Source organism: Calonectris borealis, chromosome 20 (assembly GCF_964195595.1).
Source record: "Calonectris borealis chromosome 20, bCalBor7.hap1.2, whole genome shotgun sequence".
Taxonomy (NCBI): Eukaryota; Metazoa; Chordata; class Aves; order Procellariiformes; family Procellariidae; genus Calonectris; species Calonectris borealis.
Genome location: NC_134331.1, coordinates 13,637,244 through 13,649,415, shown reverse-complemented (window position 1 = coordinate 13,649,415; position 12,172 = coordinate 13,637,244). Strand labels below are relative to the sequence as shown.

Genomic DNA, 12,172 nt, shown 5'->3' with positions numbered 1-12,172 from the left:
ACCCCTGCTCCCACGCACGCACCCTAAACGCTATGGCCACCCCAAAAGATACTTCCACAGTCTCCAGAAAGCCTGGGCCGTGTTGGGGAAGCTGTGTCGATTGCGGTGGAGAGCCAAGGTGTTGCTGGCCAGAGGACAGCAGGAGTCCCAGCTGCAGCTAGCACTGGAAACAGGGAGGACTGCTGCGAGGGAGCAGCCCTGCTTGGAAGCAGATACAAGTAGATCCTACAGCACAGGAACCATATGCTATTGCTCTCTTTGGATTCTAAGTCTTGCAGGCCCATCTTGGCTTATCAAGACATGCTAATCCTGCCCTGATTAGCTCACAGCATTTTCCGCTTCTCCTCTCCAGACATGCATTCCTCCTCTCTCCCTCTCCTTGTCCAGCAGCCCTTTCCCATGCCGGGGGCTCACAGATGGTGCCACGAGCAGAGCTGTCCCAGGCCACGCAGCCCAGCAGCTCTCCTGCAGCCCTTGACAAAGACTGTGAAAAAACGAGGTGCCACACCGCAAATCCCGGGGCTGCAAACAGAGCTGCGCCAAGGGAGCCCCAGGAGCACCAACGCAGCTGGGTCCAAGTCCCTCTGTCACCAGCAGACAGACCTGAAGAGGAAACTGAGGTCTCCTTCTCCAGGCCCGGCTGCTCTCCTACCCAGCTCGCCAGCCTCAGCCCTGTGCTAATTAGAGCACCGAAGCTCACAGACTCTGAGCCAAAGCCGATCCTTTTCCAATCGGATTTTGTTCGAGCACTATTTGCTTTTAAAAACCTCTCCCCTGCTTGATCTTCCTGCGGACGGGAGAAAACAACAGGAGTGGAGGTCAATCCAAAGGGCAGCCCAGGAAGAGCGGCTGCTTTGCGTAGTTGCCTTTATGGGTTATCTGTGGGCTGTTTATCTGTGAGCCTTTATCTCCCAAGGACTGCAGGACCCAGCTGCCTCACGTCGAGCCATCTAGCATTGCTGTTTCCACATCCACCCAGAAACATCTGCTGTTTCCACCATCCCTTGGAGCCCTGGGAATACTTCTAAGGGGTCCACAAAAAGAAGATGTTACTGTATTATCTGCATGGCCCGGAAAAATTGCACAAACCAGATACCCAGGATGATACCTCCCAGCACCAGCAAGACCCCAAGAGCGGTGAAATTCCTCTGTCTTCTGTGGCAGGAAAGAAAGCCCCAACTTGTACATAACCTATTCTCTGTCCCCAGCCACCTAGGAAGCCCCTTCCAGTCCTCACCGCTGCTATTGCAGGCACCACATTCATGACAGTCTCTCCTCCTCCACCTGCCCAAATGAAAAACACCCCACAGCCCCTCTCCTCCCTTCCTCACACCCAGACGGATTCAGCATCAGCAGCTTCTCTTTATTTTCCGGTCAATACTCCCCTTAAGGATTTTCTCCCCCTGTCCAGGGGCAACTGTTTGATTTAGTGATTTCTCCAACCCCAAGCTCATGCATGCGCTCAGCTGCTGCCAGAGCTCTCGCAGACCTTGGGGACCCCCCGCGAAAGGCAAGTCAGAGCCTCAGTTTGTAGATGGGGAAACTTAAGATCTCAAAAACAAGCCGTACAAGGCTGCGCGGGCGGGTACGGGACCGAGCACGCCGACCGCTGCAAGGTCACCGCCACCAGCGTACGGAGCGTGCCTGGAGTGATGTTAGTGGGCTGGGAATTTAACAGAAACCTTCTCCCTGCAGATATCCACATTTCCTCCCTTCTTCTCTGCATCTCCGCGTCCCTGATCATGGGGAGCTTCCCTTGGAAGTCCTGGTGGATTACTGCTCAGTTACTGATCTGGAGTGCTTCTCTAATCCCAAAACACCGTCGGGGCTCCTGGGGGAACAACAAGGCAAACCCTTTCCCTCGCGTCTCCACAAGTGTCCGAACACAAGCACCCCCATGCTCCGATCCCGCAGCCCCAAACATTCAGCTTGGCCACATCCCCCTGCCCTCAGTGGGAAAACCCTCCGAACCGGCAGACAAGCAAGTCTGGCCAGCTGGAAACAAGTAGTAATGCTGCGGCTTATCAGCCCTTTGGGTGGCCGTAAAAGTGCATGGGAAGAAAATTCAGCTGGCTGCTGCTTTGGGAGATATTAAGAGAAAGGAGAAGGAAAAGAAAAGAAAAAGAAAAAAAGAGGGTGTAACATCCTGTTTCTTACCCTGATGCAGAGCAGGAGCTGTTTCATTACCTTTGTATAGCTCGCCTGATTTCAAGGACAATTAAGATCATTTCCCTCATGTGGTTTTCTGCCAAATAGAGATTCGGGATTTTGCCTGTCCCAAAAAGGGCAGTTTAATTGCCACTCTGCCAGAAAAGAATAAGGGAAGAGGGAGGCGAGGAGGCGACCCATCTCCCGGCCCACATGTTGTGGTTAAAAAGGAGCCAGTGTGCGGCTTTGGAAACCGCTGGATGTTTTCTGAGCTCAGGAACTTTCTTTGCAGACTGAAAACAAACTTCAGGAAACACACGGAAAAGGGGAGGCCAGGTTTTCACGTGGACAGTGAAAACGCCACAGAAATACGAGGTGACCTACTTACTCAAGAGTCTCTGTGAGTTCATATTAAAGAAAACATTTGTCTCTCATCTCTCTGCCCTTGCGTTGCCAGGCTCGCAGGGTGAAAGCCGCCCCTCGAGCGCGCCTCTGCTCCGAACGCGCTCGCTCCGGCGCGCCCTGTGCGCACAAGTACCTGCCCGCTCCCCGCGAGCCTCGCTGCCCGAAGCGGGGGGAAGGCTGCTCTGGTGGGTTTGGCCACCGCGGCAGCATCCCGGGCTGGTGACAGACTGCCCATGCCACCCCCGCCTGCCCGAGGGGAATCCCTGCTCGCAGGCTTGCCGGGCAGCAGCTCGGTGGCTTGAGTTGGGCCAGGACCGAGCGACGCGCAGGAGAAACGGCGAAGGAAGGGGCGAGGTTCTCCCCAGCAAAGCCAGGGCACCACCGTTATTCCCAGCTGCGCACCGCTCGCCGCCTCCTCAGCAAGCTGAGCCACTGCTTTAGCCAGTCCCGTTAAAACACCTCAAATGGTGTAAATAATTCAGGAGAGGGGTCGGTGGCTGTCTGCAGGAGATGCTCAGGGAGGATGCTGGGGTAGCCACGACCCGTGGCCAGGGACTGTCATCTCTACCTGCTCCCAAGCCACAGCCACTTCGGGGTGATGCACAGCAGTGCTGGAGCAGCCCCGAAACGGGGCTGAACCGAAGGACGCAGACCCTGGCAGAGCAGCGTTACTGAGCATCCATTTGGCAGGATACGTCCATCATTCCTCAAACCAGGTCTCCCACAGTCCCCCACAGTAACATCCCCAATCACCAGTGCTGCGAGGAAGCCTAACGAGGTGCAGTAAGTGTCTTTTGGGAACCCCGTCTCCAAAGGCACTTCCCCCACCTTGCGGGCACGGCACCAGGATTAAAATTTGATTCTCTGTGGCATTAGGCGTAATCCTCCCGAGGCAGGGGATTGCCACACAGCGAATTTTTAAGAAAAGGGCAAGCGGAAAGTGGGGCAGGGAAGGGGGAACGCCCCAAGCTCTCCTACTGCCCACGGCCACCCCGGGCAGGGGCTGTTAGGGACATCCCAGCGTCTCCGGGGCTGCTCAGGAGGGCAGAGTCCCCTTCAGACACACACTCTTGCTTGGCACCATCTGTTTCATTTTCTTATGCATGCAGCAGTTGTCACCCCAATTAGTCAATTAATCATTTTCCAATCAACTAATTACTGATCAGTTAAACACGGCTCTGACTAAAGCCCCTGGAGATAGCCTTGAATGTGAGCAAGGAGCTTTTGGGGCAGCTTCATCACAAAAGTACCCCAAGGCAAACAGCCCAAGGGCACCCGGGGAAGCAAACAGGCTGCTGCTGGGGTAGGAATTGCCTCTGCATTTCCTGGAGGAAGGAGAGGATCCCCAAGCGCTCGGGGCTTCAGCCCCTCAGACCCGTCCGTACCCTCCCCGCAGGGTGCTGGCTTGCTCGGCACTCACCATCCTCATCCTCTGGCTCTCTCACCACCAGCTTCTCGTTTTCTGAGTCCGCATCTTCCTCCTGGAAGTCAAAACCAGAGCAGCCGTGAGAAGAAGGTGCTGTGCTAAATTGCGCGTGCTCGACCAGGGCAGAGAGCCTGCGGGGGGGGAGGCAGAGACCTGAGCTCCTGAGGGGAGGGCTGGGTACCCCTTCACGGAAAAGGCCAAACTTACGCTCACTAACGAGCAAGGTTTGTTAGTCTGCTTACTTCTCACCTGTCAGTGGAGGATTTGGCCTTCTTGATGCACTCCCACCCAGAGGCTGCGAAATGCAAGTGCCTCCCCGTAATCGAGGGGATATGAAGGTTTTTAAGAAGAACCTGCTATCCCGACGTCCTCAGGCACAGCCTTGTGCCCGAGCACCCTCCCGGGCTGGCACCCCCCGTCAGCACCCCCTGCGCCCCCCACCCTGCGCAGGGACGTGCAGGGGACTGAGGCACAAGCCGCGGGGACTTCTCCTGTGTGCCCCCAGGCTTGGACGGGCCATCCCAGCCCTAGGAAAAGGCAGGTCCCCAGAAAAGCCACCTTGCAGCCACGGGCCAAGCAGCTGCTCCAAAGCGCAGGAGCACTTGCCAGCAGGGACCAGTGGTCAAAGGCAACGCTGGGGGGTTCGTGCTGGGACCCTGCCAGGAGCCCTCCCAGCCTCGCCTGGCAGCAACCCCCGAGACACCGCTGGCTGCTGCCCATGGACCCCCGGCCCCTCGCTCCTCCAAGACGTGCCTGCCCACACGCGCTGCGGGGCACAGCTCATCTCTGGAGCACAGACAGGAGCAGCAACAGCACGTTATTTTTTATAAATGCAAAGCAATTTTGGAAGTTTTGGGGGTTGCCTCCCACAAGCTACAACAAGCTTTATCAAGCCCAGATTCCTTCCCCTTGTACACACAGCAGAGTCATGCAGACGGCAAACAGGGAGGGAGAGGACTGCTCCCGCTCTGGAGATAAGACAGGGACCCATGGCAATGCCCCCACATACGCGCCTTCCTCCCGCAAAGCACCCAGCACCCTGGCTGCAAACCCCCGCGAGCCGAGCCCGGAGGTGGGCAGGACCCCGGAGGACGTCCTCCTGCATCCTCCCCGGCCCCACGCATTCGATTGGAAGCGATGGGGCTGGCGTGCCAAGGGCAGAGCACACGGGGGAGAGGGGAAGGAGCACGGAGGGAGCCTGGCAAGCCACCACACTTGAGGACAAGGGAAAAGTCGGGGCGAAGGAGACCCGAGGGAAACGAAGACGGTCGGAGAAGGACCCTGCGCAGAGCCGAGCGCTGGCTTTGCAGTGCACGGCTTTAGATAAACTGCTGGAGCGCGGTATGCAGCCCCGACCCAGAACTAGGTTAGTTTGTCATCGGTGAGGAATGCGCATTATTCACAGCCATTTGGCTTCTTCTCGCCACCCTGCTCTCGAGCTCCCCAGAAGGACACGCCGCCGAGACCCCCGCCCCCCACAGCCACCGCTATTTTGGGCCACGCTTCCAAAGATGGGCACTTCCCGCCGGACACCCGGGCTTCCCCTGGGCATGGCTGGGAGCGGGGCAGCACCCAAAGGAGAGGCCACAGGGAGGGTGCGGGGAGGGGATGCTCAGCCTTGGCCCCGGGGACTTGGCCACAAGCCCGGGGCAGTGGTTCCCCATCACATCCATCTCTCCCTCTGAGCCGGGATGCCCCCAGGGAGACCCGACCCTCCAGGAGCCGGCCCAGGAAGGAATATTTTAGCTTGTTCCCTGCCCAGGAGTTAGGAACTGAGCATTTCTGAGCATTTAACAGTGGAAGCAAGTAGGAAATTTGGGTGCCAAACCTCCGAGGAAGGAAAATATCTCCGCTCCAACCCAAGATATCCAAAATATCTTCCTCCAACCGGAGGAAACATTTGATGGGAGCAGAGAGGGAGCAGCCGGGGATGCCAGGCTGGCAGGCGACAGCAACGTGCCGTGGCCGTGGCTGTGCTGGGAACCCCCACTCATGGCAGCCGGTAGCTCGCTGCAGCGCAACATTTTTCTGCTTGGATGGCTTAGAGGCAGATGCCAGCATCTCCCTTCCCCCTGCGCTGCAGCCCCAGCCTCGACATCCCCGTCCGTCTGCCTTGCCGGGGCTGCTCGCTCCCTCGCGCCCATCGCTGCCCCACCGCCAGAGCCCCCCAGGCTGCCTCCGCGTGACCCCACTCGCTGACGCCCCACAGGAGCCAGGCGTCGCTCCCTGCGCACCCGAGAAGCACGTTGGCCCCTGGAGCACTGTTTCTCCCTGCTTTAAATGGGTGGGCTTTTAATGGCTTGGTCCAAGCGCCCCCGGGGGAGCGCAGCAGGCAAGCTTTGCCCCCCATCCCACCACGGCCACTGCTACCCTGGGATGATGTCCCATCCATGCAGGGACACCAGCACCCTGTTCGCTGTGCCACCCTGCCCAGGCCAGCTCTCCGTCCCACGCACCTCTGCCTTGCTGGAAAGCGCTGCATGGCCGCATCCATCCTCCGCTTGTCCCGTGTGCTCGAGGCTGGACCCAGGTGAGGCACCCAAAGGTGGTATCTGGAAATAGGCAAAAGCTTTGAGCACAGACGCCCCCGAGCCCTCCCCGTGCTCAACCAGCCAGCCCCGGACGCACCAGCACACGCGGACAAATCTCCAGATGTGGCCGGCAGCCCGCCTTGCCCCGAGCCCATGCTGCCTCCAATCCGTGTGGCAAGCCACGGCATGGCTGCTGGAGTGAGGAACACCAGAGACCTCCAACGCCCAGCCCTGGACCAGGGTTTGGAGCTCAGGAGCTGCCCTCGGCGGCAGCCCCAGCCTGCAGGGCCGGGAGCCCTGCAAGGAGCCGTCGGCGAGGGGGAGCAGCTCGGCCAGCACCGGGCTCGGCTGCCTGGGTGTCTTGGCAGGGCTGGAGGCAGCTGCCCGGGATGCTGATGCAGCAGATCAGGGCTAGCAGGAGGGGAGAGGAGAGGAACAGCTCAGTTCGTTAACACTTGCAGGGCCTGCTCTGCCAGCTGCCTGCTCCATCGCAGGGTAATGCCCCCTCGAAAGGCTCCTGCTGCAATCCCGGAGCTGGGGCTTCCCTGCCCTCTCAGCCCCACATCAGCTTTGCATGCAGGATGGCCTCGACCCCTGTGCAAAGCCTTCCTTCCCCTGCCCTCTCCCAGCCCAAACGCTTCTCAGCTGAAGCTTTTCCCGCTGGGCCGGGAGGGGGCTGCAGAGGAGGGTACGCGTGGGCAGGGAGCAGGGACATGGCGTCCCATGGCCTTGCAGTGACAATACCAGTGCTGGGCGGGGAGCAGCCTCTGTAAAATGGTCGGCAGGGACAAAACCCCCACCCCGAGCCTGGCTGTGCCCGCAGCTCCTGCCGGTCGGGGCAGAGGGGAGAGCCCTCCCTCCTGGAGCATCCCAACAGCCTGCCCCAAAGTTCAGGGCTCTTCAGCCCTGCCGGGGCCGGTGGGTGCTGCTGTGCCCGTTCCCCCCGCAGCCGTGGGGTAAGAGCAGCTGAGCCGGGGGCTGCTGTGCCCAGGCACGGGATGCTCTGCAAGAGCAGGGCAGCGTCCTGCAGCCGAAAAATGGAGGGGGAAGGTGTTGGGGCAATGCTGGGAGACTTGACAACCGAAGAGGACACTATGGCACCCTGGGCACTGCTCTGCTATATGAAACACAGCCCAGGGGCAATACAGGGAGACTCTTTTGAGCAGTGGGGAGCGAGGGAAGCATGGAGGGGGCCAGACAGCAGCAGAAGCTGCTGGAGAACCAGGGACCCAAGTGCTCCAGCCGGCAGCCCACAAGCCAGCATCTCCCCAGGGTTGCATGCCGAACAAGAAAGCCTCTCCGCAGAAAAAAAAGGGCGACAAGAAGCGCTGCAGAGAGACTGCACGCGTCATTATCCGGGAGTATCTGGAGGAGACTTGACACAGGCTGCCCAGGCCAGCTGCTGCGGCAAACAAAGATCGCATTGCCACCGGCATCGGCAAGGGGACGCGCTCGGCGGCAGCCGCCTGGCCCCGAGGCCACGTGGGGCAGGGAACATGCCGGGCGCTCCCTGCCCGCTCCTGCTTGCGGGCAGGATGGACCCAGCCCACTTCACAGCACATCTCGTGCCCGCTTACATCTGAACCATCCCTCTGCACAGCTGGCCAGGGGCTTTGGAAAGCCCAGCACCTGCAGGGTTAAAATCCAACAAGTCATTTACCTTAAATACCAATGCAGCAATACATCTGTCTCAGCTTTTGGCAGCTCTTGGCTTTAGAGCTGAAGCATTTGTTGGATCATCAGAAACATGTTTTTGCCCTTTAGCTTCCACAGCCAACAAGCGAGACGCCCGCGCATGAAGCTGACTCAGGAGCGAAGACGAGACCCCCAGGGACATTTTGGGCACAGGCAGCACCAACCACAGACGGCTCCAAGTTACCCAGGGGAAGACGGCTCAGACGCAGGAGCTTGGTGTTGTCCCCCCAAAACCCTCCCTCGAGGCTCTGCTGCCGTGCGAGCCCTCTCCCCGCCCTACGGGAGGTGGAGGCCGGGCTCCCCATCACAGCATCATCTGGTTTTCAGCTCATTTCTGGCCATTTCCTCCCCGCTTCCTCCATCCCCGGCGCAAACCCCTCTGAGCCATGGGTTTCCCTTCTCACGGGGCTGGTGTGTTCCTCTCCTTGTCCTCAGTCATAGGAACAGCCCCGGCATCTATGGACAGGATGGGGACAAATGAGTGCCCCACTCCAGCTCCGGGAAAAGGGAAGATCCCAGGCTGCAAAGCAGGGGGAGAAAATTGTCTTGGATTAAACTCCGGGGCCCCGCGCGTTGCCATTTATGGCTGCACTTTCTGCTCCAAGCCTGATGCAAGACATTGCAAGAGGGAAAGAAAGCAGACAGGAGACAGCCAGCCAGAGAGAGAAAAGCCAGGAGAAAAGGGGAAGGAAGAAGCCTTTAAAAAAAGAATAAATAATAATGTTGGGCAGACTTTAGCACAGCAAAGCAGCTGCTCTGTCGGCAGCTCCCCTTCACCCCACCGCGGGGGCTCTCCATCCTCCCGCCAGCCAGAGAAGCAGCTGCTACAGAAGGAGAGCGGCTTCCCTGCCCCGGCGATGGTCCTGCCAGCCCCGGGGTGCCCGGCGGGGATGCGCCTCCCGCAGAGGCAGCGCTTCGCGGGTCTGACCCCCCCGCGCGCGGGGAGCATCTGCTCCCACCAGTGCCCCCGTCACCGCTGCGGGCGAGGATGAGCCACGGAGCGGCCAGAGCCCCGCTGAAGCTCCGGGGCCATCCAGCCCCCAGCGAGGGGTCAGGCAGCACCGGGTCTGATTAGGAAAACACCGGCGCGTCCCACGGCAGGGTGAGGAGTCCTGGCTCGGCAGCACCCATCCCCACGGGCCGGGTCATGCCGCACCGCAGCACCCCCAGCACTGCACCCAGCCGTCTCCTCCGGCGCTCTCCCCCTTTTGCTCCAGCCTCTGGCAAGCAAACGCCACAGGCACCAACACTGGGATGTCTCCTGCTGCCAGGGATGGGCCAGACGGCATCCCCGGGCAGGGAGCAGGGGCAGGCAAAGCCTGCCCTCCCCTCGAGGCCTTACCCGGGGGCCGTTCACACGGGTGGGCACTTCAGAAGGCAGAGTCCTCGTGGCCTCTGCTCCAGCAGCGCACCGGCTCTGGGCAGGCTCCCGGGGCCGCACCCAGCCCAGAAGGGCCTGAGCAGCAGCCCGACCTCCCCGACCCACTGTAGGGGACACAACGTAAAGCCCAATGCAGCCGTGCCCCACACCGCGTCCCAGCGCCAGCCCTGTGCTCCAACCCCAGGACTGGGAAGGAGGGGAGGGCACGACACAGGCTCCCCGGGAGGGCGACACACGTCCTGCCTTGCTTCCCAGTTTGCAGACACTGCAAGAGATGATGCATTCGTTATCGGCACAGACTGCACCGGCTGAGAGCCAGGGCACATCCGAGCAGTTACGGGTCCGGCAGGAAGCCCCGCATCCCGCTGGCAGGGGCTGTGCTGCTGAGGGGCTGCCAGGACGGGTAGCACATCACCGCATCCCGCCCCACCGCGCTGCGGGACGGCAGAGCTCCTGCCCTAGCCCTGCGGCAGCACGGAGGCAGCCTGCACGGCTGCCAATTAAAGCCAGACGAATTAGACACCCTCTCCCCTCCGGCACCGGGAAGTCCAGCAGGAGGTATTAGAGGGGGAGATGCTGACTTCTTAAATTTAAAGAGTCCCCGCTGGGAGCTGGGTGGTTTGTGCTTCTGCTGCCTGGTGTGTCCAGGGGCACTGGGAGCCCCCAGGAAGGCACAGATGGGGGCGGGGGGCACAGGGGAAAGGTGCCGGGAGCTTTGCAGAAGAGGCAGGTGACATCCCCTTCGTGCCTTTGCTCTCCGGGCGCCAGCACAGCACAGCACGCTGTCCTAACAGGCAGGGTTTGCCTGACTTTCCCTGGCCAGGACGAGCTGGGCACCCCCGAGTGTGAGGCCCCCCCTTGCCGGATCACCTCCAGAGCTGTCCCCTCCCTCCCCGCTGTCACCCATTGACCCTGCTCTGTTTGAAGCCACCAGCTGCGGTTAACCCTTGGCAAACCAGCCAGGCTGCCGTGCCCGGCAGAGAGCCTGGCACTGCCTGCTCGCCCTCCCCATCCCCAGAGCATCCTGGCCAGGGTGGCATCGCAGCACTGGCTCTGGACCACCACCGAAAACCCTGCCCTGTCCCTGCCATCTGCCATTTCCACGACAGAAATAAGGACATTTCTGACCGTTTCTTGCAAGAACAAGACTCGGCAGCCCCAGCGATGCTGCAGTTCCCACCCAACAGCTTTTCATTAAGGGATCGCTTTGACAGCACTGCCTCATCCGTTAACGAGCTGGGGATGGGGATGAGAACAGACAGTGACACACTAATTAACTTTTTTTCAGTGATGGGAGCCAGCAGAGACAAGGGGAACCACTACCAGCAGTTAATGGAAACAAGGACTCCTGGGCTCCTTTCCCTGCCCTGCCACTGCTTCGTTTCATAGCCAAGGGCATGATGCTGCGACGGTCCGTTCCTCCCAGAGAGGGCAGGGAAGCCTCGGCCCACGCCGATTTTAGCAGCCGGTTGCACATCGCAGGCTGCCCTGGCAGGAGGTGGGAGCAGGCGGGAGGCTGAGCCACACAGCTCAGGGTGCTCAGCAGACCCTGGTTTGCACGGGCAGGGAGAAGGGAAGGAAGGAGCAGAGGGGAGCGCAGCTCCAGCCAGCCATTAAACACGCCAAGGCTGCTCTCCCTGAGCCGGTTCATCCATCAGCGTTTTGGTGGAGTGGTTAATGGCTGCAGTGAGTCTGAACCAGCCCAGCGCAGTACGTGCTGAGCAAACAGGAGGGGGGAAAAAAAAGGAAAGCAAGCTCTCCGAGCGCCGAGCGCAGCCCTCTGCTTGCTGGGCTCCCGAGTCAGCCAAGAAGCCCTGAGCCTGCAGCAGCCCCGACGCTGCCGGGAGCCCGCAGCCGAGCAGGCGGCGTCTGGGAGCCTCCTCTGCTGGGGCACATCGGGGACCGCAGCCCCCAGCCCAGCCGGGTTTGATAGGGCTCGTTTCCACCAGCAGCCGCCCGCGAAGCGCTCGCTGCTCTGCCCAAGGCCAGCCCCGTCCGCGCCTGTGACATCTGCTGGGCTTTGGCCTAAGCACTGCTGGAGGGGGAGGATGAAGCAACTTTGAGAATATTTGCAGGGAGCAAAACCAGGGAACCCAGGGGAGACTCTGCAGAGCTGTGGATGGTCTCCCCGTCTCTGCCCGCAGGATCGGCCCCCAGATCAGCAGCCTGGGCACTGCTCCCCGCTCACACACGTGCGGTGCCTGCTGGAAACGCACGCACTCCCTCCGCCATGCCACCCAGCACCGCGGGGCAGCCTGCGCCGAGTGGTCCTGGCAGCCGCGAGATCACGCGAGGGCCAGCGCTCCCGAACACTTACTCAGCAGTGAGAAGCATCCCTCCCCCTTCCCGCTGCTCTCCACCACCCCCCAGATCGCAGCCACCGCCTGGTCCCCGTCCTTCCCGAAGAGAGGCTGCTCAGGTCCAGGGCGACTTGCCCTGCCTTGCTCCTACAGTGAGGTAACCATTCCCAGGAGGAAGAACTGGCCAGGACCCTACTCAGCTCCGGCGTCCCCTTTGCTCTGCTGTAAGAGGGGCTGAGGGCAGCGCAGCAGAGACCCTGGTCCCAGGGGGCCCAGCCGGGCTTCT

The 12,172-nt window shown here is 60.7% G+C and overlaps 1 protein-coding gene across 4 annotated transcripts in view; it reads right to left on the bottom strand.

Moving 5' to 3' along the window:
• MXRA7 (matrix remodeling associated 7) overlaps window positions 1–12,172 on the bottom strand; it is a 30,053-nt gene that overhangs the window by 15,627 nt on the left and 2,254 nt on the right. For all 4 annotated transcript variants that reach the window (XM_075169908.1, XM_075169910.1, XM_075169911.1 and 1 more), the window contains exons 2-3: window positions 6,436–6,531; window positions 3,974–4,034 (exon numbers count right to left, since the gene is read on the bottom strand). In XM_075169908.1, coding sequence (XP_075026009.1) covers window positions 3,974–4,034; window positions 6,436–6,531 — 157 coding nt within the window. The remainder of the gene's footprint in view (window positions 1–3,973; window positions 4,035–6,435; window positions 6,532–12,172) is intronic.